The following is a 26,378-nucleotide window of genomic DNA, read 5'->3' on the forward strand; positions in this document are numbered from 1 at the left end:
TCTGCCTACACAGTTAGGAGTTTATTCTAGCAGTCTGAGAGTGGGTGTAGTTTAGGCAACATGGTTTACTTAGTTTACCATAAATCAAAGTTAGATTTATAGACTAAGACTATTGGACGTGGTAGGGAAATGGCCTGTGTTATTTCCTCTCAGTCAGCTATATAGGGGGTGGGTTTTCTAAGTGGATAACAGAAGTCTCCAAGAGTTTGAATTTGAGATGTTATAGGATTAGTCAACCTGTTTAGAAGAGTCTTAGTTGCATTTATTAAGTTGGCTTGGTTAAGCCTCAGTATCTTTAACAAGTGAACTGTTTTGACTCCAGCTGGAATCTTCTCAGGAGTTGTGCGTACAGAAAGAACAGAGGCTAAAATACAAGACAATTTATAAGGTTAGGAAAAAAGAAACCTAAACCAAGAATTCGAATTCTTGTTTATGCCACCCTGAGCAGCTAAGGTAGTAGATGCAGAAAATAACCAACATGCTAGAGATATTTGGAGCAAAGCATCTTCAAAAAAATAAACTTTATTTTAAATCATAATAATCCATAAACTTTGAACACAAAACTTAGTATCTGAAAACATTCTCCTTGCTTAAATATAAGCCAAGTATGTATTTTGGTCATGGATGTGCAGTTAGGTCCCATGGTTTCAGGTGTTTGTTAAAAGTTGAAGTGTCTCTGAATGCATACACTGTCAAATTCCTTCAAAATGCTAAAAAAAATTGACAAGCTTTCAACAAGATTCTTAAATAAGAGAGAAACATTTTGTTTCCCTAGAAATAAGTTATCTAATTATGGACCACACTGACCCATAATTGTAGTGCTTGAACATATCAACCAAACTTAGAATATTTAGTAGATTTTTAAATTTTTTTAAAAAGACATAAATAACTATTATACATGTACAAGTTAAATATTTAATATTGGTTTAGGTTTCTATAAAAAGCTATGTATACTTTAAATGCTATAGAATTTCATCCAGAAGTAACCTTTGACTTCAGATTTGGCCATTGAAACCTATGAATTTGGTAGGCAGGTTGTCCACTGGATAGACTATGGGGCCAGTTTTCATTGTAGGGGGTCCATTTAACAGCTGCCAGTCACAATTCCGAGCCAACTCCACAGTAAATATTTTGAGAAGGATTTTTGCAAACTCTTTGCCCACACAGCTTCTCAAGCCTCCTCCAAAAGGGATGAAACTGAACCTGGAGGAATCTTCTGGAGAGGGAGACATGAAGCGATCAGGGTCAAATTCATCCTTGTTGGTGAAAAGGTCTGCAACATCATGTGTATCACAGATACTGTAGATAATGTTCCAGCCTTTAGGAATCTGGTAACCCTGTTTAAAAAAAAAAAAAAAGTGTAAGAAATTCCAATATGTGAAGACTTCAGCTCAGAGGCAGATGGATGCCAAGATTTTAGAGAGAAATCAAAATCCCTGTATAAATTGTCAGTTTGACTTATTTTCAAATAATTACTAAGGAGAAAAAAAAAATTACAGCCATCAAAGGGATTTAATAGAAGCAGAGCCCAAGTAGCCCATCTTACATTTAACTCAAAAGTCTTGAGTGCAACTCGAAATCCTCCAGGAACTGGTGGACTCAGCCTGAGGGTCTCTTTGATGACACAGCTTGTGTACTTCAGCTGTTCCAAGACTTCTATATCCAGTTGTTTGTCTTGGTTCATGCTGCACAGTAAACCCTAAGAAAAGAACATGGTTAACATAAGGCTCTGCACATAAAAGCCAGCCTACAGTTTGTGGTAGCTGGACACTGCATTGCCATCACTACTGTGGTACAAACTAGTCATCAAGCTCCCAGGTAGTACAAGAGAAAGGGCTCCCCAAACAAGCTTGAATCATTGCAAATCTCATTTTTTCAAATGGAATATTCAGCTCTTCCTGGTTAAGTTGTTTTAAGGGGGCATTAACTTTGCTTAATTAAGAGATTTATTCATACACTCCCTAATCATGAAGGAGGAACAAACTGAATACAGAGAAATTTTAACTTCTACAGAGAAGACACCCACCTTCATTTGTAGCTCCTTTCTCACTTTTTGCAGAACAGCCCGGTGGAGCCCTAAGAAGGTGATTAGAGAGGTGGCCGCACTGGCTGTGGTTTCATGCCCTCCAAACAGAAGTTCTGTTGCCGATTCTTTTAGCTCCTGAGACAAAGAGCAGGATGTCTGGGTTATTTTTCAAAGAAAATTATAAAAATCACACACACGCACGCTATTGTTTTAAGTACTTGAGACCACACTGCAGCGCCAAACTCATCGCCTTCTCCTCCCCTTCTAAAACTGCATCTCCAGTAAAGCAGAGGGGAAATTCCCCATTGAAACGCCACCAGTGATTAGCGATATTCCTAGGCTCCACATCGACAGGCTGCGTTTGAATATAAAGCCACAGAAAGACACGGGGAGGGGGGAAGAGAAGATGAGCCGATACTCCTTGTCCGGGAAGGGATTTTGGAGAATGGATGGCTTACGGAAAGGATTGCCCTGGCTTGCCACACGTGGTGTTGTGCCGTTTAAACGGCCCCAGCACAAGAGAGGTTTCGAAAAGCGCCAAGGGGGATTTCGATCGCTGTGCGAGCAGGATGTGCCCTGGGAGCCCAGGATCCGAGGCGGCTGGGGACTGGAGCAACTTCCTCAACTCGGGGGAAAAGGGGGGAGGGGGAAATGGGGACACCACTCATGGGTCGCCATCGTCAGAAATCCTGGCCCTGAAGCGGTTCCCCTGGCTGAGACGAGGACTTGCCACCCTGATCTTCCTTCTCCCGGAGACCGCACTGCGGGGGGTGTACACTTAAGGCCCGATCCTGCTCCCCTTACATCAACAAGAGCGATGCCAGGGAGGTTAAAGGAAGCCCCCGGCTGGGGCTATGCAGCGGTCCCCGCAGGCGGGCGTCTCACCTGCAAGTTCAGCGGCTCCCCGTTCTCCTGCGTGTGCTCCATCAGCAGCTGCAGCGCGTCCTTACAGCCGCCCGCGGGCTGCGTACGGGCCATCTTCGCCCGGATGTTCTCCTCGATCTTGGCGTGGATGAAGTTCCGCGCCCGCAGGCCCTGGGGGCGGAGAAGGGAGCCGAAGGGCTGCGGGTCATCCCGCTGCCAGGCCGTCCCCACACGCCCCTCGCAGTGCCAACCCCCTGGGCGCCCGCTCCCAACCCTGCCCCAATTCCAGCTGCCATCGCCGGGCACCTAGTGCCAGCGCCTGAGCCAGAGCTGCCCCGTGCGGCATCGCCCCCCGGAGGTGCCTGGGGACCCCCCCCCAGGGCTAGCCCCGATCGCCGGCAGGAGCTTTACCCGGTAGAGCCCGCTGAAGGGCACATCGATGGGCAGGGAGAAGAGGTTGCGGATCATCTCCTCGAAGGCCTCCACCAGCTGCCGCTCGCTGTCCTGGTCGGCGTGACGCGGCTCGAAGCCCAGCAGGATCCTCATGGCGATGCGGAACATGAGGCGCTTCACTTCGGGGTAAACCAGAAGGCAGGAGCCGCCGCTGCGCAGCCAGCGCGCCAGGCAGGCGCTCACCTCCTCCTGGAGGCCAGGGACGTAGTGCTGCAGGGCCTCCCGGGAGAAAGCCTTCATGATCACCTGGGGGAGAAGGAGAAGGCTCAGGCCACCGCGGCACCGCCCCAGGGGGAGAGCGCGCCGGGGCCGGAGCTCAGCCCGGCTGGCCAGGGGAGCGCACACCAGCCCCAGCCGCACAAAGGAGGGCGCCACTCCGGGAGCTTTGAGAGCGCCCAGGAGGCGGCCCCGGCCAGATGCGAGCCGGGGAACTGCCGCCTGGCCCTGGGGTGGCTCGCGGTACCTTTTTGCGGTGCTTGTGCTGCCCGTCGTGCAGGTTGGAGAGGCAGCCCGACCCCAGGATGGTGCGCACCGAGGCCGGCCACTGCACCGACACCAGCCGATGCTCCCCGAGCAGGATGTGCCGCACGTTCTCGGCCCCCATCACCCGCACGGTGGGGCGCCCGAAGAGGTGGGTCTTGTAGATAAATCCGTATTTCCGACGCTTCATCTGGAGAAACTTCCGCCGCTGGAGGGAGAGAAGGGCCATGATAGCGGGGCTCCGGGCCAGCCGCCCGCCCGCCTCCCTGCTAGCGCTGCCCTGCCCCGCCCCGGCTACCTGGAGCTCAGCGCAGAAGGCGGAGCCGGGTCCCCGAGTCGCCCCTGGCTATCCCCCGAGGGGCTGCCCCTTCCCGAAGCCGGGCGAGGGCAGGGAGAGCTCGTGGGCCTTACCTGCAGCACCAGTTGCAGCGTCTCCCCGAAGAAAGGGAGCCCCATGGTGCCCGGGGGCAGCGGCAGGCTGCAGCCGGGCTCCCGGCCGCTCACGCAGTACAGAGCCCACAGCTTCACCGCAGCCAGGAAGAGCAGCAGGGGCAGCAGGAAGGTGCACAGCGTGCTGGCCAGCAAGGTGGAGAAGCCCATGGCTCGCGAGCGGCGCCTGAAGCCCCTACCTGTCTCCGCAGAGCAAAGCTGCGCACAGGCCGAGCCCCGCCGTGGGCCCCTTTTTATAGCCCTCCCCAGGTTGCTGCCCACTCTACCTTGGTCAGATAAATTAGTTCACCCAAAGTTCATCTTTAATTACGGATTGTGGCCTGGCTCCTCCCCCCGAAATCTTTAACTGTTTGTTTTGCGCGGTGGCTTCTCCAGGTCTCCCTCCTCCAGGAGCTACAGACGAGCCACAGAGCTGACTTTGAAAAGGTGCTAATTTCACCCGGACAATAGGGCTCGCGGGAGAGGGGGCCTCGGAGCTCAGCTCCTTGAGGGCGCTGCTCTGTAGCTCATTGAATAATCATTAAAGGATGGAATGGGGGCCGAATTGCAAACAGCTGCCAGTTCGACTCGTCAGGCTCGAGGAAGACCAGCTAATTAACGGCATCCCTTTTACCTTTATTTATCACTGGTTAAACGGAGTAAGACTGTATTGACGCAGATTATAGAAATGCCTCACTTTACTTTGTCCTTATGCCCAGTTACACGGGAAAGCACATACCGTGTTTATGTTTTGCCTCTGGGCATGGTTTGATAACGACCATACCCACAACCGATCTTATTTTTTAATCTCTCCTCCTGCACTTTGCAGTTCAGCGGTGGGTTGTTTATTTTAAAGACCTGAGCCCCAGCTAAATGCTGAAGAGCCGAGCAGTTGCATACGGTGCGTGGTTCATTGGACTTCGCCTGGTTCCGGGTTCGGGCTCTTGCTCGTTAACACAGCGGGCTGCAGCCCCGGGGGCAAGTGGCGCAGACCCTGGACAGCACTAGCGGGGCAGGCTGAGCCGGGGGCTGAGCGCTTTGAACATCTCCTCCAGGGTATCCCTGGGTAGGAGTGAGGTCCCAGGACCCCAGCTGCACAGCGCTGAGTCGGTCGGATCCCAGCTTTGGGGTTATGGGATAAAAACATAATTATGTCACTGGATCACTAACAGCCGCCGCTTCCCCTTGTCCTCTCAAATCCGCGCGTGGCCTGCAGTTCACCTCAAAGGCCCCGCTTGTATTTACGGTCGGGGTCCTGAGAGGAATCCGCGCCAGGCCGGAGTAAATTCTGAAAACTTATGATGCAGCGCTAATGGCAGGTTCAAACGCAGGTCAGCGAGGGAAGGCAAGGTTATATCCAAAAGTAAACACCCTGCCTATTGCCACCCACAGACTTTTATAGGCGCTTAAATCATAGATCACAGCACCCGCAGCCGGGCACCTAGGCGTGAGGTTTCCGGGGCTGCTCATCCTGGGCCCTGGGGCAGAGCTGGTCCTTACCGCAAGGGGTGTTCCATGTGTGGATCTTTTTCAGCCTGGGGTGACGGGTTTGCCTGTTTAACAAGCGGAGCAGTAGCCAGCATCTGTCTGAACATAGGTGGGAGGCAGATAACCCGCAGGCCGCCATAGCGTTATGGGGAGAAGGCAGAGGAGTTCGGCACACTCCCCAGCAGCGGTTTAATTTAGAGGGGGGCTAAATCTCCCGGCACAGAGGCTGGGAGATAGCTACGCGTGCCTGGAAAGCAGGACTTCGCCCTGGCTGTGTGCTCCCAAAAACCGTGCGGGGAATTGCCCAGGGTCTGACGTTCACCAATAGAGCATCCAGGAGGCAGGAGTGCTTCACAAATGCTGGGAAACGTTCTGATGCGAAGCCACTTTTTATCACCGCTCTGCAGAGCCGACTGCTTGCTGGGAAAGGAGGTTCACAGGCGGTGGCTGCCACGGACCCTTTCCTCCTCCCACTCACGGCTGTAAATTTATAAGAGGTCGCTGTAAAGGTAAATATGATCAGGGCTGGAGTGACTCTCCAGTTCGTTTGGAGATCCTGGCGTTATACCTTAGCGAAACCTTACAAAAATATTTTGGAGCAAAGCTGAATTTCCCTTCTGTGCAGCCAGAGACGTAGGACGCAGGTACTTTCTGGCTTTTCGCCAAAAGAGCAGCCAGCTGCTAAAAGTTTCCCAAAACACATGCTCTGTCATGTGCATCATCTCTGAAATGTATGCTTACACTCGTCTGACTGCAATCGGTAGCTTTACAATCGGTAGGTGTTGGTGCTCGGAAATAAGGTAGCTCCGGGGACCCTTTATATAACACCTGTCCAGAAATCACTGACTCGCGGTTACCGTTATAACAATAAATGCCGCAGTAAGTAGTAGAAGTATGACAAGCACTTATCATAAAGTGTTACATTTGTATCTAGCTTAGGCACCGTTTCGTAGAAATACGGCAAACGAATACGAACAAGATCCTCGATAACCTTCAAATTACAGCACTTCCCCCCCCCGCCCCCGTGTTTGTTGCTCACTACTTGGCTGAAATGACCCTCACAATTTCTTTTGTAAATGAGTGACTACGCTGGGAAATGTTTAAAGGGGCACCCCGAGGTTCAAAGTAACTTTTGTATCTAGAAAATGTCCTTGCATCTAATATCAATAGCACTGTAGTATATTAAAAGAGAAAGAAGTTTCAACATCAAAAGAGCCGTCACTGTTGTTTATATATTTATTTACCCTGTTTCACTCAACTTGGACGGTACAAGTAAACGCTTCAGTTTCATTTTTGTCTAGTCAATTTCACTTTCTGCTTCCCTGCCCAACCACAAGAAACATTCGAGAGCGATTCTTTTTAACAGAATCTAAATGTTATCCCCTAATCTCTAATGTATCCCCTTTTATGTTTGCTGGAAGGCATGGCTCGGGGGTATTTCTGCTTCGCATTTAGTAGCCTGGTTGCTTTGACAGTGCCTGGCAATGTAGTTGTTGAACGACAATATTTCTGTGCTGCGAGCACATTCTTTTGACTGGTTTCTAGTTCTGGGACACAACACTTAAATTTGAGTTTTTAAGCATAGGTAATTTCTAAATGGTGCAGCGTCAGCCCGGGAGGGCGAAGGGCTTTTAAAGTTTAGAGTTTAATTGAAACGTAGGTGAATTCCTAGTTCCTACATATGTATGCTTAAAAATCATTTATCGGTAAAGGGTTGAAGCATAGGGTGAATATTATACACATGCCTGCATATCATATAAATATGTGTATGCGGGTTGTTTGCTGTGCCCAGATGTGATATATATTTGTACATTATATGATTTCAGCCTAAATTTAATTTCCCTATTTTGTGTTTAAAATGCTCACTTTCTTCCGATTCCCCCCCACCCTTCCTCTGACCTATATAAACCAACCAGTGGTTGGTTAAGTTGGAGGCTTCTGAGCCCTCCAAAGCTGGCAGGACAGTTCTCTGCCTAATAGGGATGATCATTTTCTGGTGTCTCCGTATCCTCAGTGAATTGCCCTGGGAGCAGTGGCATGACCTCGGGGTTCTTTCCCATTCCCATACTCTGACCTGCTTGTGACCTACAACACGGACCGTGACATCTGAATGAACTCTGCGAGCAACTTCGCCAAGTTCACTGTCCATCAAATAACGAGATACGGTGGCCTGAGCACCGATAATTACCACAGGAAACCTTTATTATCGCCACAGCCATCTATTCTACAGTCGTCAGTCCGAAAAGAATCGAATGGTAAAGAGTGAAAGGGATAATTAAAGACATCTTGGAAGGGGGACAAGAAATTAACAGCCTCATAGGAACAAACTTTGATTACAAGTAATAATTGCTACACTTCACTTGCAAATGCTCATGTTTATTTGAAAAACAACATCAGTTTCAAGTCTTTTTTTACTAGATTCACATTACGTTATTCAACAACGCGGTTACAGTGTGAGTGCTCGGGGTAATTATTTAGCTTGGTCCTGAAGCATCGACGATTACTTCTCATCCAAGCTGGAGGAGGAGGCTACAGAGCTGCATTTGCCAGTCGGCTCCCCAGCCGATTAGTGCCTAGGTGAGCGGCCAGGTCCCCCCCGAAATAAAACGGAACTGGAGGTGGATCCACGGTTCGCCTACTTTTTTTTCGAGAATCACAATAGCGTCAGTAGCGTTTGGATGGATCAGTTCAGTAGTTGTGCTAATTAAAGTTAGTCATTGACACTTGTATCCACCGCCTACTGATTTCCCCTCCGTTCACCACAAAGATTCACCTTAAAGACAAGGTCAGGAGGGCAGAGGCTTCTGGTTCACTAAAGGGTCAACCTGCCAACAGCACTTAACTCCGACTTTCAGTACAACCTTTTCCAGATTTGACCTGTCACATTTGGTAGCCATGTTTCTGCTCTAGGTAGCTGAGATGTTGTATGGAGTGAAATTATGTTACCCGACTTTCTGATGTTTAATTAGAAATACTGATCCAGGTAAATTATCTGGGCGGTGGCTGCTAAAACTCTGGCTTACAGAATAATAAATCATGCCGGTTGCTTTCAGGCAGTGGGTCACCATTTAAAGCAAGGGGGGCTCAAATATTTTGACTTTTCTCATTTTGGGAGATTGCAGAAGGAAAAGAAAGTTTGTTTACGGCAGAAGTGTCATTGGAGAAAGTATCCTAGGAACCAGTGTGTCAGCCTTCACAAAGGGCAACTTCATCCTACGGATAACAGGTTTGGGGATGTAGGTGTTCTGTTAGACCTCTCAGATATCGGATACATTTTAATATTACACAAGAGCTTGACCTAGAGAAGGAGTATCCATATTTTCCATTAAAATGTATGAAAATTAATTATCAGATGTTTCCATTTCCTTGCTTCCCTTCACCTTTTAGACAGACAGTATGTACTATGTGCCTGAGTCAAAGCCCAGCAAAGGCTGTCCATTGACAGAGCGCTGCCATCATGCCCTCAGTGAAAATGAAATAATGTATTCACTCATCTATACAAATCATACTTAGTATTATCCTGAACTCTCCTCTCCATGCTCCAATGGAACTGCCATTTCCATTCATGGACATGAAAGGTAGGCATCACATTATAAAACATTTGTGAGAAATTCTTTTACAAGCGGAAAAAGAAAAATCCCGGAATTGAAGAGTAGGAAATGGCAAGGCAGACAGTATTCAGAGACCCTCTAATTGGCCAGTCAGCCCCCCAACCTTAACTCCACCTGAATCCATTTTTAAGCCATTGTACACCATATGCTGCATGACAAATGGTCTTGTTGCTTAATGCTGCTCTGATAGTTATTATAATGTGACTCTCACTATAAATATTGAAATCATTATTCTGGAAGAGGTACCAGAGTGTATGCGCAAGAAATGGTTTTCCATCTTTAAAATCAGGAACTTTTCAGTCAGAATCAAACAGTTAAATGTCCGGACTCTTTAAATGTTTATTTTAAAAAGATCACTTCCCTGTTGAAATCTGATTCTCTCATACAGGTTTCAACCTGCAACTAAACTTTAGTCTAAGGCACATTTACTTTGACCATGGGATTTAGTGATGGATCCTTAATAACAGCAGCACAGTCCTTACTATAATACAGTGTTAATGTACAATATTAATATACGGTACCATCTGATGAACCACAATGCGTTTATCATATAGACTCTAATGGAAAGTGCAGGAGTGAGATGAAATACAAACTCTTTACATCAATCTATCGGAAGTTAGAGAGTTATCAGAAAGTTACAGATAATTGGGATGTATCTGACAAGTTTGGACCTGTCAGATTGCAGCGATTCCTTAGATTTTTCTCTTTTTAAATATCCCTGGAAATTTCTAAAAGGCTATGGCCCAACGTGAAGAACCCCACTCCCCACTTACAAATACATGTATCCCATTGGGTATAATTCTTCTGCATGTGGAACAGGAAATTCCAGGCCATCTCTAGCCATGCTCTGTAATAAAAATGTGCTAGAGACAGTTATTTCTCTCTCCCTTCTGCATTTGTCTCTATCCAGTCAGAAGGAAGGGGGCAGGAGGGCTGACCAGGACAACAGCGTGGCTTGGAAGGATGTTCAGTGGATAGGGCGTTCCCCTAAACTTTCAAGAGTCAGGTGAGAGGTAGCAGACGAATCTATGTCCCGGGGGATTCTGTTTTAAAATCTAGAACAGTTGGTTTCTCTCCCCCAGCCAACACCTTTGAAGTTTAAGGAAACTGCATACTTGGATCGTGGACTCTTTCCCTGTGGTTTTGACTCCTCAGAGTGCAGCTGGGCCCTGATTTTCCCCACCGGGGGGTGCAGTGAGGATGGCACAAACCAAGCCTTTCTAGTGTGACGAAAGGGAGATCTCACCGGAGTTGCTGCTGCATCCGGAGCCCCTCTCCTGTTGCCGTGGTGGGCAGCAGCAGGGCACCGAGAAGGAGGGGATGGGTGGTCTGGGCCCCCTCTCAGCAGCTGGATCTCAGCCCCGCTGCGAAAAGGAAACGGGCCCAGGGGCTCATGTGGCGCTCTCTGTGTCCGGTCGGTACAAATCCTGGTGCTTGTCCCCCTCTGCGGCGGCTTCCCCTCTTCGCCCTGCCCGCAGCCCGCCCCAGCGCCAGAGGCCTGGGCGACGGCTCAAGCTTCCCGGGACCCCTGGCGGCGGGTGCTGGCGCCGCCGGGCTGCAGGGGGTGGAAGAAGAGCTGCAGCCCGTCCACGGGATGCACAATGGGCACAGTCTGCATCTCGGGGAAGCTGGGGGTGGCCAGCTCCCAGCGGGCCGTGCGGACCAGCTCGACGGCCAGCAGCTTGAGGATGGCCTTGGCCAGCTCCTGGCCGATGCAGCTCCTGACCCCACCACCAAAGGGGATGTAATGGAAGCGTCCTGCCCCCTTGTCGTCCTCCTGCCGGGCCGAGCCAAACCGGTCCGGGTCGAAGCTCTCGGGGGGGCTCTGGTACACGGCCGCAGTCTCGTGGGTGTCTCGGATGCTGTACATCACGCTCCAGCCCTTGGGGATCTGGTAGCCCTGCAGGGGAGGCGGGAGAGGACCATCAGCTAAGGGGCAGCTGGCACCGGCGCTGGGGGCCCCTGGCCTTGCTGAGCTGCTCGAGGGAGAATCATAGAATCACAGAATACCAGGGCTGGAAGGGACCCCAGCAGGTCATCTAGCCCAACCCCCTGCTCAGAGCAGGGCCAATCCCCATTTTTTGTCCCAGAGGCTGTGCTGCTGCTGCTAAGGATTGGGACCCTGGGACCCGTCTCACTGAGAAACCTGCCCGATCCCTGCCTCCCCACCCCCAGCGATCCGTTCCCTTCGGCCGCCAGAGGGCGACACGCCGCCCTGCACAGAGCCCCGGACCCAGTTCCCACGGACCTCCGCTAGAAACCGGCTCTGGCTTTCTCCACGAAGGACGGAGATGCTGGGGTGTTGGGTGGGATGTTTAACTCGGCCGGGGCCGGGGCGCCTCCCTCTGGGGGCCCTGGATGCTAAACTAACCACCCTTTCTAATGCGGCAGCTTCGGATAAACGCCCCTGCAGGACACCGGGGTTAATGGAACTAACTTACTGCTCTTCCTCCGTGCAAAACCCTGCTGGAGCGGGAAGGGCACTGGGAGACCAGAATCCTGCTCGCCTCGCTCGGGCCCGTGGTCCCGAGGACACAAACAGGGCTCGTGTGATGACGCCAGCTGGATCCAGGGCCTGTTCCTTCAGCTCTTACTCAGACAAGCGGTCCCACTCCTGTTGCGCTCACCGGGGCTACGGTGCCTGAGCAAGACTTGCTGTCCTATTACTTGTAGAACTGGGCCTGCCGTGCGATTGTGCGGTTCTATACTGCTCTGTTGCGTTGTCATTTCTTGTATTCACGCTGTGATATTGTCACATTTCGGTAGTTGCTGATTTAGTAAACTCAGTATCATTTGATTTTCAGGGAAGCCCAATACATCTTGGGGCCCTATATAAATAAATTACTTTGCAAATAAATAACCAAGGATTTGATCTCTAGATGCTTTTATGTTTTCCATTTTCCGTTTTAAGTGGCCAGTTAGCTGCGTGCAACATTCCCCTGTATTCTGTGCTGCTTTCTATAATGTTAAAATGCAAAAAAAACAGATTCGGTGTAAATTTATTTTGCATTCACTCAGGTGTACCTGCAGTTGGCAAAATGTCATATCTTACATCTTAACAAGTGTTTCACACTAAAGATAAACTCGTTCTACAGACAAGTGTTAATAGTCGCACAGCTGCCATTATTAGGAAATCAGCCCTTTGAAATACCCAGAGGTCACTAGAGAGGAAGGAGAAAATGGTGTAAAACTGTCTGATAAGACACGCAGATACACATAATAAATGAACTAAAGCTGCTTGGCTCAAAGCCACACCCTAGTCTTTAAACAACTGCAGAACAGAGATAACTTACATCCAGCTCAAAGGTCTGCAGGGCAGTTCTGTAGCCTCCAGAAACGGGCGGCAGCACACGAAGGACCTCCTTAATCACACCGTCCAAGTAGCGCAGACGGCTCAACTTATCCAAGTTCATCTCAGGCTGACAATGACACTCTGCCCCTGGAATCACTGGCCCTGTGGGCACCTCGAACCTGCTGGCCGGCTGACCGGCTTCTTCTTGCCTGGGGTTTGAATAATGATCTTTTGTATTCAAACTAATTGCTTCTGGTGTCATTCTGGTTAACGTGGGCTCCTTAAGGAGAGGAGGCCGCCGGATAAAACCACCCCCGGCCTCTCCTCCCGCCTTTAGATCAGGTTGCTGACTTTGATTCTTCGGCGTCCCTTCTGGCGTGGAGCGGAGACGCTGCTGAGAGTCACTGTCCTTCCTTTCTCTCTCCAGGACCATCGGTGTACCTTGACGGGATTCAATACATGGGCGGTTCTTTTGGGAGACCGCAGGCGAAAGGCAATGGCCCTGCCTATGCAATTCATGGGACACCAGTTCCTGTCTTATTTTTTCTATCGCCGAGGGGTGTTTCAGTAGCAAAAGGATCAGAGACGTGCTGGCACTAGCAGTGGTGAAGAAAGCAGCAAATATCAGTTCAATCGCTGACTCCTGCGAGATAATCAAACGTGACAGTTTTAAATGCATGTGTGTTTTAGTCTTCAAATCATACTCCCACCTGTTCCCTATCAGCACAGCTGTCTAGCCCCACGTGGCCTGTCTTCATTTCCATCATTTGAGTGTTTAGAAACTAAAATCTCTTTAACTTTACAGGACTTGCGTTCCTTTGCTAACTGAGCATTATACTGCACTTCTACCACTTATGTAATGGATTGTTTATTCCACTACTCCCTACGAACCTGCAATCATTATCAGTAAAAAGAGAAAGAAGAGGAGTAAGAACCTGGCTGAGAATTTTGTGAGCAAAGGTTATCCTCACACTTAGCCGTAGAGATTTGTCCTCAGATGCACACCGGGGTCTCCGTCTGTCAGACACTACATTTGATATGTACAGATTCTTCCACTTTCTTAGAAAAATAATCTCCCGAATGGCATGTCTTCTACATTGGTAGTGGTGGATATTGGTCCGGGAGTCCTAGGTTCCGATGCTACCATCTAAAACGGGTAATGTTTGTTCAAATGCCCCCTGAAGTCAATGTGAAGACACCATGTACATGAATAGAACTGGACTCAGGCCAACAGTGAGTAAAACTAATAAGAAACTTGCTGTGTCATCATAATGTATGTATGTGAACCTCTGCAGATCTGTAGCAAATAGAGAGTTACCTAGACGCAGATGTTTGGCAAATCCTGGATTCTTCGCTTGCCCCAAAGGCAAGGGCATGTCAGAGTCTGTAGATTAACAAACTTTCTTATTGCTCGATGACAATAGTGGAACATCTAAAATCCTGTCAATGATCTTCGATGGTTCAAAATTCCCTGAGGGTATCAACCTTTCTCCCATACAGCCACACTGTGCATAGATGTGCCGCCACTTGAACTAAATCGTCTGGGCTGGATTTTGCAAGGTGCTGAGCTAAACGTTAAGGGAATTCTCCTACCCATGTGTGTCAAGTTAAGGGCTTTGCTGGATTGCCTCACAGTGTTCAGCATCTGGCAGAACCAAGCCCTGTATAACAAGTAATGGGACAACCACGGAAGAACTCCAGACACTGTCCCCCGCATGCCTCCTTCCTATGCTATTTAGTGTTGTGTGAAAAACAAGCCAAAGGATCCAATTGCGTCCTAGAAGCAAAAACTGAGGTGTGTTGCAAAGGAAAACAACTGACCCAATTGTCCATACGATGCTTTACAGACAAGTTTGTCACAGTGTGGCTCGGGTAACTCTGCACAAAGCCAAGCCACAGAATGATCCCAGACAATCAAAGCGGAGTATCTGCGCCCACAACACAGGCAAAACATCCATCAGCCATGGATCCTCACAACCGTACAATCAGAGCCTTCTAAGGACCTCCCTTAAAATATTACAGCAAACCAGCCAGGCCCTAGCTAAGTCATGGAAGGTTAAATACTGGAAGTTTCTTAGCTCCCCTTTCTCTTTCCCACCCATACAGAAATCAAAGGAAAAAGTGCAGGTTTAGGATGTGAACTATGACTATGAAGCCAGCATTCAAAACTATGACCGAAATATTTGACAATAACTATTTTGCCTTTCTGTAACTATGTCTGTCCTAGTTCTGGCTCTCTAATGCACACTCAAGGGACTGCTGTTGCTGTGTATTCACAAGGCTGAGCATCACACCTCCCAGATGTTGTGTAGAATACACACAGTTATGCACAGAGTATATACCCAGTTAAGCCTCCCTAATAGCTGCTAAGATAAAGGGAAGAGAGACGAGTTGGGTGAGGTAATATCTTTTATTGGACCAACTTCTGCCCAGGAGAGAGACAAGCTTTGCAGTTACAACACACCTGCAGATCGTGTATCAGGAACTTGGGATTGCCAGAGACTGCCGGTGATGATCTGGAGGCAAAAAGAGGGCTGTAGGTGGTGACCTAAAGGTGGGAATGTCTCCAGGACCAACAGCCCCCTCTCCAGGTGAAAGCCTATAAGAAGGGAAGGGGTGAATCCAAAACACAGCTGTGAAATCCTGGCCCCATTGAAGTCTATGGCAAAACAGGAGGATTTGTCGGTGTGCTGGCTCTCCAGGATGTATAGCATGTAACAGAACGGGGGCTGCTCCCCCCCCCCCCCGCCCCCTGTGTCCACATGGCTCCCGTAGACATGAGCAGGAACTGGGCATCCCCGATAACAGAACCTTCGCAGTACTCCGGCGTTTGTGCTCGTGACCGCCGTGTCCGGGTTCGCCCACTGCGAAGTTCCACAGGGGAAGCTCCGCGCAGTCACTGCTGCATCGGGGGGATGCTGAGTTCCCCTCTGTGTTAGTCTCTACAATGCTCATATTGAACTGAACATTGTGTCACCGCACAAAGGATGAAAATAAAGCAGTTCCCCGCGAATGAATGCGGCTGGAAAGAACGTCCTGGCGCTAAGATATTTTATTCATCGACAAAGTATTTTATTTATTCTTTTAGAGCCAACCCAATTGGGCGTTTTGTAGACCTCACCTCGCCTCTTATTCAGTCTGGTTCATTATGGAAACAGCCTCAGGAGTATCCTGTTTTCCTGCAAACTTTAATCTCACCTTTGTTGTGACTTTAATGCAATGGTTTATAGTTTTATCTATTTTAGTGCATTCTCAGAAAGCAAAAGGCCCAATCCCTGCCACCGTGCTATACCCTACGCTGCTATGATAAAGGATGTGCTCTTTCCCCTTTCCGTGGCTTTCGGCTTTTTCTGGTGGTTTCGATAAAACGGTGGGCTTTTTAACCTGGGTTGTTGCAAGTCCTGGTTTTGTAAAGCACATGCTGCATTCATTCCCCGAGTACAATTCCCAGCATCTCGCGGGGGTGGCAAGTGCTCTTTGAAAAGTATTTAAACACAAAGCGAGTCAGGAAATTAGTGTACACTCTCAGAGATGCGTATCCAGTGCTGTAAAGCACCTAAGATTTTTTACCTAGTCAGATCATTCCACTAGATTCATATTCCGCCGTCATTTTATTTTGGTAAAAGGCGCTGCCACATTAGACAGTAACCACAGATTATTTTATAATCCACAGGAACGTTTCTTTAAATGCATCTGATGTAGGAAGTTTCTAACTGCACCGCCAACAGAAGTGCATATCAATATACTAACCCACGCTGACTCCCTGCCCATCACTGTTATTTCGACTGGGATGAGCCACACCAGCCTCTTAGCTTTGGCTTTATCCGTGGGGGCTCTCCAATTGCTCATATAATTATTTTTTGAATAATATGCATTAGGGATGCCTGGGTATAATCTGGCAAATATTACATTACAGATACCCGTGTTTAATTTCACAAATATAGTTATATTCACCTCTTTTGACTAATGTCACATATACCTCTTCTAATCACAGCTAGCTGCTCCTGGAGAATATTGTTGAGCATTATTTACAAATTAGCGCATTATTTTTGTCCAATAGTTTAGCTTTTCTTAAACATCGTCGAATTTATTTGGTCATGTTAATTAATCGCTAAAATAGATTATTCTCCTTGTAAACTAGTTATACAGTGTACTACTGCTGTGCTACACAACCCGTGGCAAACACCCTCTTTTACTCAGGAGAAAAGTAGTTTATAGTTCCCTATTTGCAGATTGGATTCCCCTTCATGGAGTTCCACATAGGATAGGCTTTGAACAACAAACAAATAAACCAACCAAACCTCTTCATCAGGAGAGCATTGTCCCATTTTAAATACCGGGAAAGTGAACCACAGAGAGGTGAATGGGAAGTGACAGAACCCACATCTCCTGGTACCAGTCCAGTGGTTTATCTACTCGGCCACGCTGCCTCCCCACAAAGAATCCTGCCCCCGGGCTCAGAGCCAAATGGTGCTCTTTTTGTGACGCGCTCAAGTGAGAAGATGCCAGGAATGGGGAAGATTGGAGAGGAAAAGACCCCCCAATGGTTCCTTCTCCTGCCAACGCAGGATTGTTGGAATGGGCCTGTGGTGTAAGGTCTCTGTGACTTAATGTGCTATGATGTTGTTGTTTTGTAGCATAAGTTAAACTGATGGCGCTGGGTGTTCTGTCGCTGTCCATTTTGCTGCCTACACTAAACGCCTAAGAATCTCAGGAAATGCATAAGGACTTTTACCGCTATTAGGAGGGATGCCAACAAACAGTGATGAGTTTCCATGTGGAGACAATGCAATTCTGTCCACACAATTCCAGATTTTCAGAAGCAAAGATTCAGAACCTTTAGGAAAACAGGTCACCTGCTCCTAGGAGATAAAGATCCGGGGTGAAATCCTGACCCCGCGGGAGTTCATAGGAGTTTGGAGTCAACTGAGCCACGATTTCATCCCGGAGGAAGCTAAGCAGCATACATGTTTCATCCAGGAGGAAGCTAAGCAGCATACAAGTTAATAGTATCTTATACCCTGAAACTGGCTTCACATATGCTTGGAAAAGAAGGTGACTTGGAAGGCCGTCAATATTTTGGCAGTTCTGCCAATATGGCAGCCAAACATGCCTGTTTTTTGGAAGCCCAGGGCAATAAGGATAGAAGCTGATTCTCAGCGGGAGAAGAGAAAAATAGGCTTTACAGTAAGTCCTGGTTTTGGATTGATATCTCCATATGATATCTTAAAACTCAAAATTATAAATATACTTCAATCAGCTACTGCACACGCTCAAAATTATCCCAGAACTTCATAAACACTAGTTCCGATTTTTATATATGACACCAACAGTCACACCCAGAATAGCCTGGTGGTAGGCACTGACTCAATACTAAAGACAAATACTTTCTCAATTCTTTCTTTCAACTGGGAGCTTTGCCTGAATAAGAACGATAGGATTTGACTTAAATCACGGTGCTGTCTCATGTTCACTATTCCATAGAGCAGATCCACATTCTGAGTAATATAATTAACCAGCTGGTCCTAGGGAAAAACCCAGAGTCCATCATTCCATCTCAGGAGTCATTCTGACATTGTTTCAAAGATTTCTATGTTTACTGCCCCTGGAACACAGTGGCATGATCCATAGGCCCTGCTGCAATAGGCATGGAAGTCTGTGAGGACTGCACAATCGGGTCTATCATATCAAAGATAAGATTTTGAAGTATATTGAGAATACACGGATACGCAAGGAGCCCCATCGGAGCTGCACAAACCTAGCGGTATTCTAGTAAAACCAGGCAGATGCCTGGAAGAAAAGCCAAGAGGATAAGGTAGGAGGGCAAAAGAGGCATTTATTTACTTTTAAAATATTAACTCAGTTCAAATGCAAAGCAATTTAACCATGAAAAGGATGTCTGTAGGGCTGGCACACTCTTCCTAAGTATCCGCCTCACCTGCTGTCTGCTGAGGCTTGGGAACTGGTGAGATGCTACAAAGCTCACCTTTCTCTGCTCAACATCTACCTTAAGTGTTGGGTGTCCAATCCCTCTTTCAACATCCTTGCATTTCTATGGGGTTTGGTTTTTTTTTCCAGACCCTTATTTCATCGCGGTGGACAAGCGATGTTTAGTGGCCAGGGGCACTTAAGGTGAGGAAGACGGTTAACTACAAGCTTTGTTATTGTTTGTGATGGATTCTCCCAGAGTGGGTAAAACAAAGGCGGAGGCCAGCAGATATCAGGTGCCCCCCAAGCAAACTGCTCTAAAGACAGTTAGAAACAAAACAGCAAAGGAGATTCTCTTTACCTTCAGCTCCTGCATGGTGAATTCTTTGCCATGCTCCTTGGCACTGTTTATTAAGAAATCCAGAGCATCACCATGACCTTCCGAGTTCTTTCTTTGTAGTTTTTCCATTATGGCTTTCTCCATGTACTCATGTAACATATTCCGGGCTTTGATCCCCTGCGAAGAGTCAGACATGGTTGTTCAGAGACTGTCCAACCCATCCATAGTGAAGCACTGTAAGAAAAAACCCAGAAAAAGAACCTACCCAGGATGAATAGCACTCAAGGACCCCAAGAATCCTATCCCTCTTATTCTAATACCAATAGCTCAAATCCACTCTCCTTTTGTGCTCTGAGTGGTGCTTCAATCTGACACCTCGCAATTAAAAGACTAGGAAGGACAAATTCATTTGTCTATGCTAGAGACACAAGGTGGGTGAGGTAATATCTTTTATTGGACCAATTTTTGTTGGTGAGAGAGTCGAGCTTCAGAGCCACACAGAGCTTTTCTTCAGGTCTGGGTTTGTCTTTATTGGAACTACTTGGCACTGGGCGGATAGACTGTTGGGAATTGGGTAATTTCTCCCTGTGCTATTCCAACACACCCTGTAAAGGGTAGTACTGCCCAAGGAACACTTGGGTGGAGGGGGTGGGGGGGAAAGGGAAGCAGTGAAGCTAGAGGGCTGATGCCACAGTGACCTGTTGATGACTCCCATGAACAAACTCAGCTTCTGCTATGTCCAAAAGAGGCTCTCTGGTACCTGGATAAGAGAGGATGACTTGACAAGCCTACCCCTGTCTAATGTTGGCCTCCAGAAACTTTCAGGGGCTTTTCAAAGGCAGTGACAAAGGGGTTCGCTATTCCAGATAAGTATACTAGCTAAATATGTGATAATCACACCCAATTGGTTGTGTGTAAATGTACCTGTCAGAAGGCTGCATTTCCATTAAAGTAACCCTCCATGCAACCAAACATCTAATAGGATATGGAGGAGTCAGCTCTGAAGCTGTCACTATGTGAAATGGAAGTGCATTCGGAATGCAAGGTGTGTGGTTCTGTAACAAGAAGCCTGTCTCGGGTGTGGGCCTCATCCTACTAGAGATCACCCTACTGCAGAAGCCCGGAGGCAGGATAATCTAACCTGAAAGAAATCCATGCACAGATTTGCTAGGATTATATTATAATAGAGTCATATACAGGAGGTCAGACTAGATGAGCTGATGGTCCCTTCTGGCATTAAACACTATGACTCCATAATAATATGGTCACAGGCCACCAACACCACCCAGCACCTGCACAGTAAACAGAACAACCAAAATTAGACCAAAGTATTATAGCCAAGGTTGCTCTACTCTTCCCATTACAAGACTCTGTTTATATGCATATAGCTTTGCCAAACTTAAACCGCTGGGATGAAATTTTTTCCATGTCAGGTGTCTGCATCAGGCTGAAGTATTTTAGCAATTTTTGGCCCAAATGGTTCAGTCTTTTCCATGAATGACACTAGTGAAAAATATGTTGTTTTACCCATGTTAAAAGATTATGGCAATCTTGAAGAGTCTCTAGCTCCCACAGGGATTTGGTGCAGGGATGAGAAATTTGTCAGGGCGTGCCCTTTATGTCAGGGATGAGCCATCCCTGTGAAAATTCACCCACATTTGGACAAGTTATAAGCCTTTGACTCTTGCTAGATCTTGACAGTTAAAAACTCTGGAAATTCCATCTGCTCTGGGCATGCTCCAGCTTGGGGTTGCAGGGAGCTGAGATGACTTCAACTGAAATTGTAACTCTGGGCTGCTGCAGGCCATGCCAGAGTCAGGCACTGGAACTGAAAGCACAAGAACTATCTTTCCTATGCTCTTCATGCCCTGTCCCCCCTGCAGGCATCAAGATAGCATAAAAGGGGAAGCAGCCTGATTTGAACGCAGAGGGGACAAAAACCAGATGGGGAGTAGATTAGAAGGAGGCTTTGAAGAGAAAACACAGGACTGAGACTGAAGGCTGTCCCCAAGGGAAGAGAGGAGAGGATAAACTGGGACTAGGTGTTGAGATGTGGGAGACTGGGACTAATTGGACAAAGAGACTAGGACTCGCAGCTGGGTGGGGTAAGATGGACTAGGAGCTGGATGGGATGCGCGGTGGATGGTTCATAGGTTTTAAGGCTAGAAGGAACCATTAGATCTAATGTGACCTCAGAGGAGACTGTGACTAGCTGGACAAGGAAAATGGGAACCAATGGAATGTGGGGAAGGACATGAGGAAAGGAAAGACAGAGAAGGAATCAGTGTGCTCGGGGAAAACTGGGATTGGCTGAACAAACAGACTGGGACAAAGAGCCTGGGGAGGGAGAGAAGACTGGACCAGGAGGCAGGGGAATGGGGACTGGCTGGGCGTTGGGCAAGTACACTGGGGATAAGGAGCCACAGGGCCTGGGTGAACTGGGCCTGGCTGGGCAAGGAGGTTGGGAATGGAGAGGATATTGGGAGTAGAAGAGGACAGGGTAGAAAGGATAAAGCTTGTGGGGTGAGGGAGGAGGGAAGAGGCAGAGGTATCTGTGCCCACTAGACACACTCCCCTCTGGTACCTAAAATTGAACCCAAGATTCCTGAATCTCACCATTCCTTTGCTGTCAGCAAATATCTCTGAAACCCACTGGCAAAGTGAGTGTCTCCTGCTCCTCTAGTGCTAGTCTACCTAGAGAATGATCAGTTATGCTGTTAGCTCACGTGGCAGAGGTCTGTTGGGTAGATCTAAAGGTTCCCACCCTGTTGATGACCCATGTGAATGTCAATATGATGCCACATGACAGAAGTTCTGTTTTTTCCATTTGTTTTCAAACTCCTAGGAAATTACACACCCAAGAAATCATCCAATGTAATCAAATCTACAGATGAAGCTCCCTATAGTGATAGGCTCAAGAAACTCTATCTATTTAGCTTAACAAAGAGAAGGTGAAGGGGTGAACTGATTACTGCTTGTAAGCTCCTACATGGGGAACAAATATTTAATAATGGGCTCTTCAGAGAAAGGTATATAACACAATCCAATGGAAGCTGAAGCTAGACACATTCACACGGGAAATAAGGCCTATATTTTTAATGGTGAGAGTGATTAGCCCTTGAAACAATTTACCAAGGGTTCTGGTGGATTTTCTGTCACTGAACACTTTTAAATCAAGATAGGATGTTTTTCTAAAAGATCTGCTCAGGGTATTATTTGGGGGGAAGTTTTATGTCCTGTGCTATACAAGAGGTCAGAGTAGAAGGTCACAATGGTCCCTTCTGTCCTTTCTAGCCCTCTCCCACCTCATAACCCACAGAACTACAGCACAAACAAGTCAACAGACTATACACTATTCAGGTAATAAATAGATGTCAGCAAGGACTATCTCCGCCAAAGGAAGTGGCATTCTCTGAAGCAGCACACAGGTGCGGAGAACTCGTGTGCTCCCGATGTACCTTGATAATAGCAAAGCCAATAATTTGTGGAAAGGAATTGGACAGATCACTATCCTGCTGAGAATATTGCATCACAGAACTGAAATTTACTCCAGGGAAAACTCTAGATGTAACATGCTTAGCAATCAAACATTATATAAGAATAAACTGAAGCCAACAACTCAGAGAGGTGCTGGAAGTAAATATACAGAAAAACAAACAAACAAAAAGAAATGGCTAGGAGGAGGAGTAATTAGAGAATAGTCTGTAATAAGAGAACAAACAAGACACTATAAGAAACCAGTGCAAAAGAAATGGGGCAAAATCTAACTGATCACTGCAACTAATACAGCAATGAAACCTGTTTAAACGTGACTCGTTACCCACTCAGGGACATGTCAGGGGTAAGATATCCAAAGAGGGAATTCCTGAGGGGACGGGAGGACGGGGAGAAGGCGATTCACTGTACTTTAAAATGGCAATAGCGATCCACCTTTCATTACGAAAGCTAGAACTCATGCATGGACCCTTATGGGGCAGGGTAAGAGTGCGTGGTGGGCTTTCCTGGCTCTGTGTTATTTACAGTTCTCTTTAACTTCCTGGAGACCAACCTTGGCTTTGCTGGCTACTTTGGCGCTGGACTTTTTTTTTTTTTTTTAAAGCAATGCAGCCTATATTCGGTAGGCTGCAAAAAGACACAGCAGAGGAAAGCAAAGCGGAGCGAGTCGGGCATGTAACCCGGCAACAGTACCTTGCGCAGCCCACTGAACGGTATGTTCAGGGGCAAGGAGAACAGGTTCTCCACCAGCTGCTCAAAAGTTTTGGCCAGGTCCTTAAACTGCTTTTCTTCCAGGCTGAGGCCCAGCAGAACCCGAGCTGCAACGCGGAAAGTCAAAGTTTTAGCGGAGGAATAAACCGCGATGGAGCCAGGCTCCCTGCACCAGCCCCGCAGCTCCCAGCTCACGACCTTCTGGATCCCAGGGAGGTAGCTCTCCAGGGCAGCGCGGCTGAAGACTCGAGCCAGGATCTAGGGAGAGGGGAGGGAAGAGAGTTAAGGCTGGTGGTGCTGCTGGCACTTTCTCCGACCTGCAGCTGCACAGCCAGGGGAACTGGGGCTACCCACTTGGCAGCCGCCGCCAGTTGGCTTCCTGCTGGACCGAGCTGCCGGCTCAGTGACAAGAGCCTGGCCACGAGGCAACGTGGGCTTCGCAGGCTGCAGAGGGGTGAATTACAACCGCCTTCCCTGGACCCTAGGCCTCCGCCCCGCTCACACAGCCCCTCGCTGCCTGCCCCCCCACCGCAACTACAGAGGAGTTTTACACACGGCTCCAAACGCCACCCTCCCAGGTCAAAATCCCCCGGGCACGCGCGTGTGAGCAGCGCTGTGCCGGTCCTTGCCCTGGCCGCCTCCCCCGCTCCCGAGCGCAGGGTCGCTGCGGAGCGCACCTTCCTCCTCTGCCGGTGCAGCTCGCCGGTGGAGTTGAGCAGGGTGTTGGAGCCCAGGATGATCTGGGTGCTCTGGGGCCACTGGGTGCTGACCAGACTGTGCTCCCCCAGCAGGATCTTGCGGACGTTCTCCGCCCCGGTCACTCGGACGACAGGCTTGCCCAGCAGGTGGGTCTTGAACACGTGGCCGTACTTCTCCCGGCGGGAGCTGTGGAAGCTGGAGCCCTGCAACCAGCCGGCAAGTCAAGCGGAGAGCCACCACCGGGGCCGCGCGCCAGCTGGCGCGGGTCCGAGGGGCGCCGGGCAAGGCTCGGAGCCCGCCAGCCCCACCCCGGGGACAGACCCGGCCGCGCTCAGCGTTGCTGGCGGCGGAGCCCCCTCGCCCCATACAGGTCCGCGGCTCCTCGGGAGCAGGAGGGGAGCTCGCTGCGCGGAGCCTGGCGACCTCCGCCCCGAAGCCTGCAGGGCGGGGGGAGCCCAGCTCCGGGGCCCACGTGGCTCAGGAATGAAACGCATTTAAATCCCTCCCTCACGTTTTAGTTAGTTCTGGGCGTCCCAGGAGCAGCCTGATCCTAGGGGCTTCGGGTCGGAAGGGAGGGGGTGGTGAGCCACCTCCCGCCCGCCGCCAGCAGTCACCTGGCCTAGCAGCCCGGAGACTGCCCGCAGCCCCCGCCGCAGGGGGACACGTGCTCTCGTTCATACTTTACCTGGACCAGCCAGTGCAGGGTCTCCCCGAAGAACGGCCACCCCATGGAGCCTTTGGGGAGGGGCAGAGCGCTGCCCCGGTCCCTGCTCAGAGTCCACCTGAGAGTCCACAAGTGCCGGGCCACGGTGAGGAGGAGCCCCAGGGCCAGCACGGCGGTGAGCGCAGCTTCGAGCCAGGACAACGCGCTGATCCCCGCCAGCAGCATCTTCGGCTCCCGGCCGCGGCTGCCGCAGCCGGATGCCCTGCGTCGCTTGTCCCCCGGCAAAGCACCTCTGCAGCGGGCTGGGAGAGCAGCGGACTAGGCTGTCGGGAGGGAAGGAACAAGACAGGCAAGCCCTCGATTTCACAGTGCCTGGAAAAGCCCCACGACAGCGCGCGTGGCTTGGGAGCTGTTCAGGGTTTGCAGAAAGGTGCCCACGCTCCGTCCCTGCCCCTCTCGGCTGCCGCCTGGGCTACGTGCCCTCGAGCGGGTGAGTGGCCGGTGACACCGGCCCCTTGGCAGAGATGAGTGATTCCGAGTTAAAAAAAAGATCAGCCGCTGGGGTGCGATAGATTTGCTGCCCGGCGCTGCCCTCCAAGCGAACCGCACTTCATCGCACGACAGTTGGCGGGCTGACAGTTCCTTTTCTCCGAGCAAAGCCGGATCCGCTACTCCAACAGAGACCCTATATAGCAAGGGAGTATCCTCTACGCTAACGTGTCCGCCTCACTTCACTCCCCCACGGGTCCCAGGTTTGCTAGAAACCAGAGCTTCGGGATGCTGAGAGCAGCAACCCAGGGCTCCGCTGGAGAAACTTCCCGGCTTAATAGGTGGTTGGTGGCGACTCCCCTAGCGTGGAGCAGCCAGCGTCCGGCTGACTTTCTCCCTTCATCCCCAAAGGGAGAGCTGGGCCTCTGCCAGAGCGGCACCAGCAAAGCGACATCTGCCAAAGCCCCTGCGGGGCGAAAGAGAAAGAAGCTGGGTACTCACGGCTTCCCATAACTTTTGTGGCGATCGCAAAAGGCGAACGGTCCGCCGGCAAAGTCTGCAGCCCAGTCCCTCTGCCCCCTTCCTCTCGCCGTCTCTGTCCTTTTTAACTATTCTCGGCCTTTACCAGTTTTATATAGATATTGGGTGCCTACTCTCCGATCCACCTTCAGAGATGACGTCTTTGCTGCGTACTTCAAGAGCGTGACACAGTGCAATGATTGGAGCCCGTGAGAAGTGAGGGTATTGATTGAAAGAGGGTGGGGAGCTGAAGAGGGGAGAGAGCTGCTGTGACAGATCCCTGCAGCTGGAGGGCTGGGACCCAGGTCACCAGTGACAGCCAATCCACAGGGTCACTCACATTCTCATCCTCACCACCGCAAGCCTGCTTGTGCCCCTCGGAGTCCAGCGGGGCACAGCGCCCCAGCCTGTAAGCCCCTCGCCTTTCCCCCAGGCAGGGCCGGCTCTAGGTTTTTTGCCGCTCCAAGCTCCGAGAGGGGAACTGCCCAAGTGAAAAAAAAACAAGGGTGGCCGGAATGCCGCCCCTTGAAAAGTGCCGTCCCGTGCTTGGTTTGCGGGGGCCTAGAGCCGGCCCTGGCCCCCAGAGTCTGCCACTTACTCCACCGAACCCCCCAGGATCCGTGTCATTCGTTGATGCTGATGCTACTGGAGACGGGACAAAGGTCTCAGCCCGCTCGACGTGAAGTGATCCGTTATTTTAATAGTGTTTCAGAGGGAACGCTGCTCTCCAGCTCTTCTTTCCTCTCTCCAGGGCTCTCCCTGAGCCCCGTCCCCCACACCCGCCCCTTACTCGTTTGCAGTTCATTCAGGACCCCCTTGTGCAAGGCGGAAGGTGTTTTACTAGAAAGCAGCGCTAGCAAACGGCTGTTTTGAGGCTTGCACACGTCGTT

General features: G+C 49.5%; 2 protein-coding genes across 3 annotated transcripts; both read right to left on the reverse strand.

Annotated features, from left to right (window-relative positions):
* Nucleotides 1-490: 490 nt before the first annotated feature.
* Nucleotides 491-4,964, reverse strand: CYP26A1 (cytochrome P450 family 26 subfamily A member 1). The gene is made up of 7 exons (XM_048858761.2): nt 4,235-4,964; nt 3,807-4,031; nt 3,302-3,589; nt 2,912-3,061; nt 2,027-2,161; nt 1,547-1,699; nt 491-1,337 (listed from the first exon to the last, which is right to left on the reverse strand). The coding sequence occupies exons 1-7, from the start codon at nt 4,421-4,423 to the stop codon at nt 996-998; spliced, it is 1,482 nt and encodes a 493-aa protein (XP_048714718.1). The 5' UTR covers nt 4,424-4,964; the 3' UTR covers nt 491-995.
* A 2,573-nt stretch (nt 4,965-7,537) lies between these two features.
* Nucleotides 7,538-26,178, reverse strand: CYP26C1 (cytochrome P450 family 26 subfamily C member 1). Of its 2 annotated transcripts, XM_075130961.1 has the most exons (7): nt 25,471-26,178; nt 24,502-24,803; nt 23,795-24,019; nt 23,100-23,375; nt 18,933-19,088; nt 12,645-13,286; nt 7,538-11,251 (listed from the first exon to the last, which is right to left on the reverse strand). In XM_075130961.1, exons 2-7 carry the CDS (start codon nt 24,703-24,705, stop codon nt 10,862-10,864), a joined length of 1,893 nt encoding a protein of 630 aa, XP_074987062.1. In that variant the 5' UTR covers nt 24,706-24,803; nt 25,471-26,178; the 3' UTR covers nt 7,538-10,861. The 2 variants fall into 2 exon arrangements, with proteins under 2 accessions (XP_074987062.1, XP_074987063.1); XM_075130962.1 differs by having other exon boundaries at nt 24,502-26,178.
* Nucleotides 26,179-26,378: the final 200 nt, after the last annotated feature.

The sequence above is a fragment of the Caretta caretta genome, chromosome 7, assembly GCF_965140235.1.
Source record: "Caretta caretta isolate rCarCar2 chromosome 7, rCarCar1.hap1, whole genome shotgun sequence".
NCBI classification, from domain to species: domain Eukaryota; kingdom Metazoa; phylum Chordata; order Testudines; family Cheloniidae; genus Caretta; species Caretta caretta.

Excerpts from the sequence above, each read along its gene's own strand:
- CYP26A1 (XM_048858761.2), bottom strand. The coding sequence starts at position 4,423 with ATGGGCTTCTCCACCTTGCTGGCCAGCACGCTGTGCACCTTCCTGCTG. Across the intron at positions 3,062-3,301 it reads CCTTCAGCGGGCTCTACCGG|GGCCTGCGGGCGCGGAACTT; the intron begins GTAAAGCTCCTG and ends CTCCGCCCCCAG. Across the intron at positions 2,162-2,911 it reads GGGAGCCGCTGAACTTGCAG|GAGCTAAAAGAATCGGCAAC; the intron begins GTGAGACGCCCG and ends TCTTTGTCTCAG.
- CYP26C1 (XM_075130961.1), bottom strand. The coding sequence starts at position 24,705 with ATGCTGCTGGCGGGGATCAGCGCGTTGTCCTGGCTCGAAGCTGCGCTC. Across the intron at positions 24,020-24,501 it reads CCCTGCACTGGCTGGTCCAG|GGCTCCAGCTTCCACAGCTC; the intron begins GTAAAGTATGAA and ends GGCTGGTTGCAG. Across the intron at positions 13,287-18,932 it reads TCACCATGCAGGAGCTGAAG|GAGTCAGCGATTGAACTGAT; the intron begins GTAAAGAGAATC and ends ATTATCTCGCAG.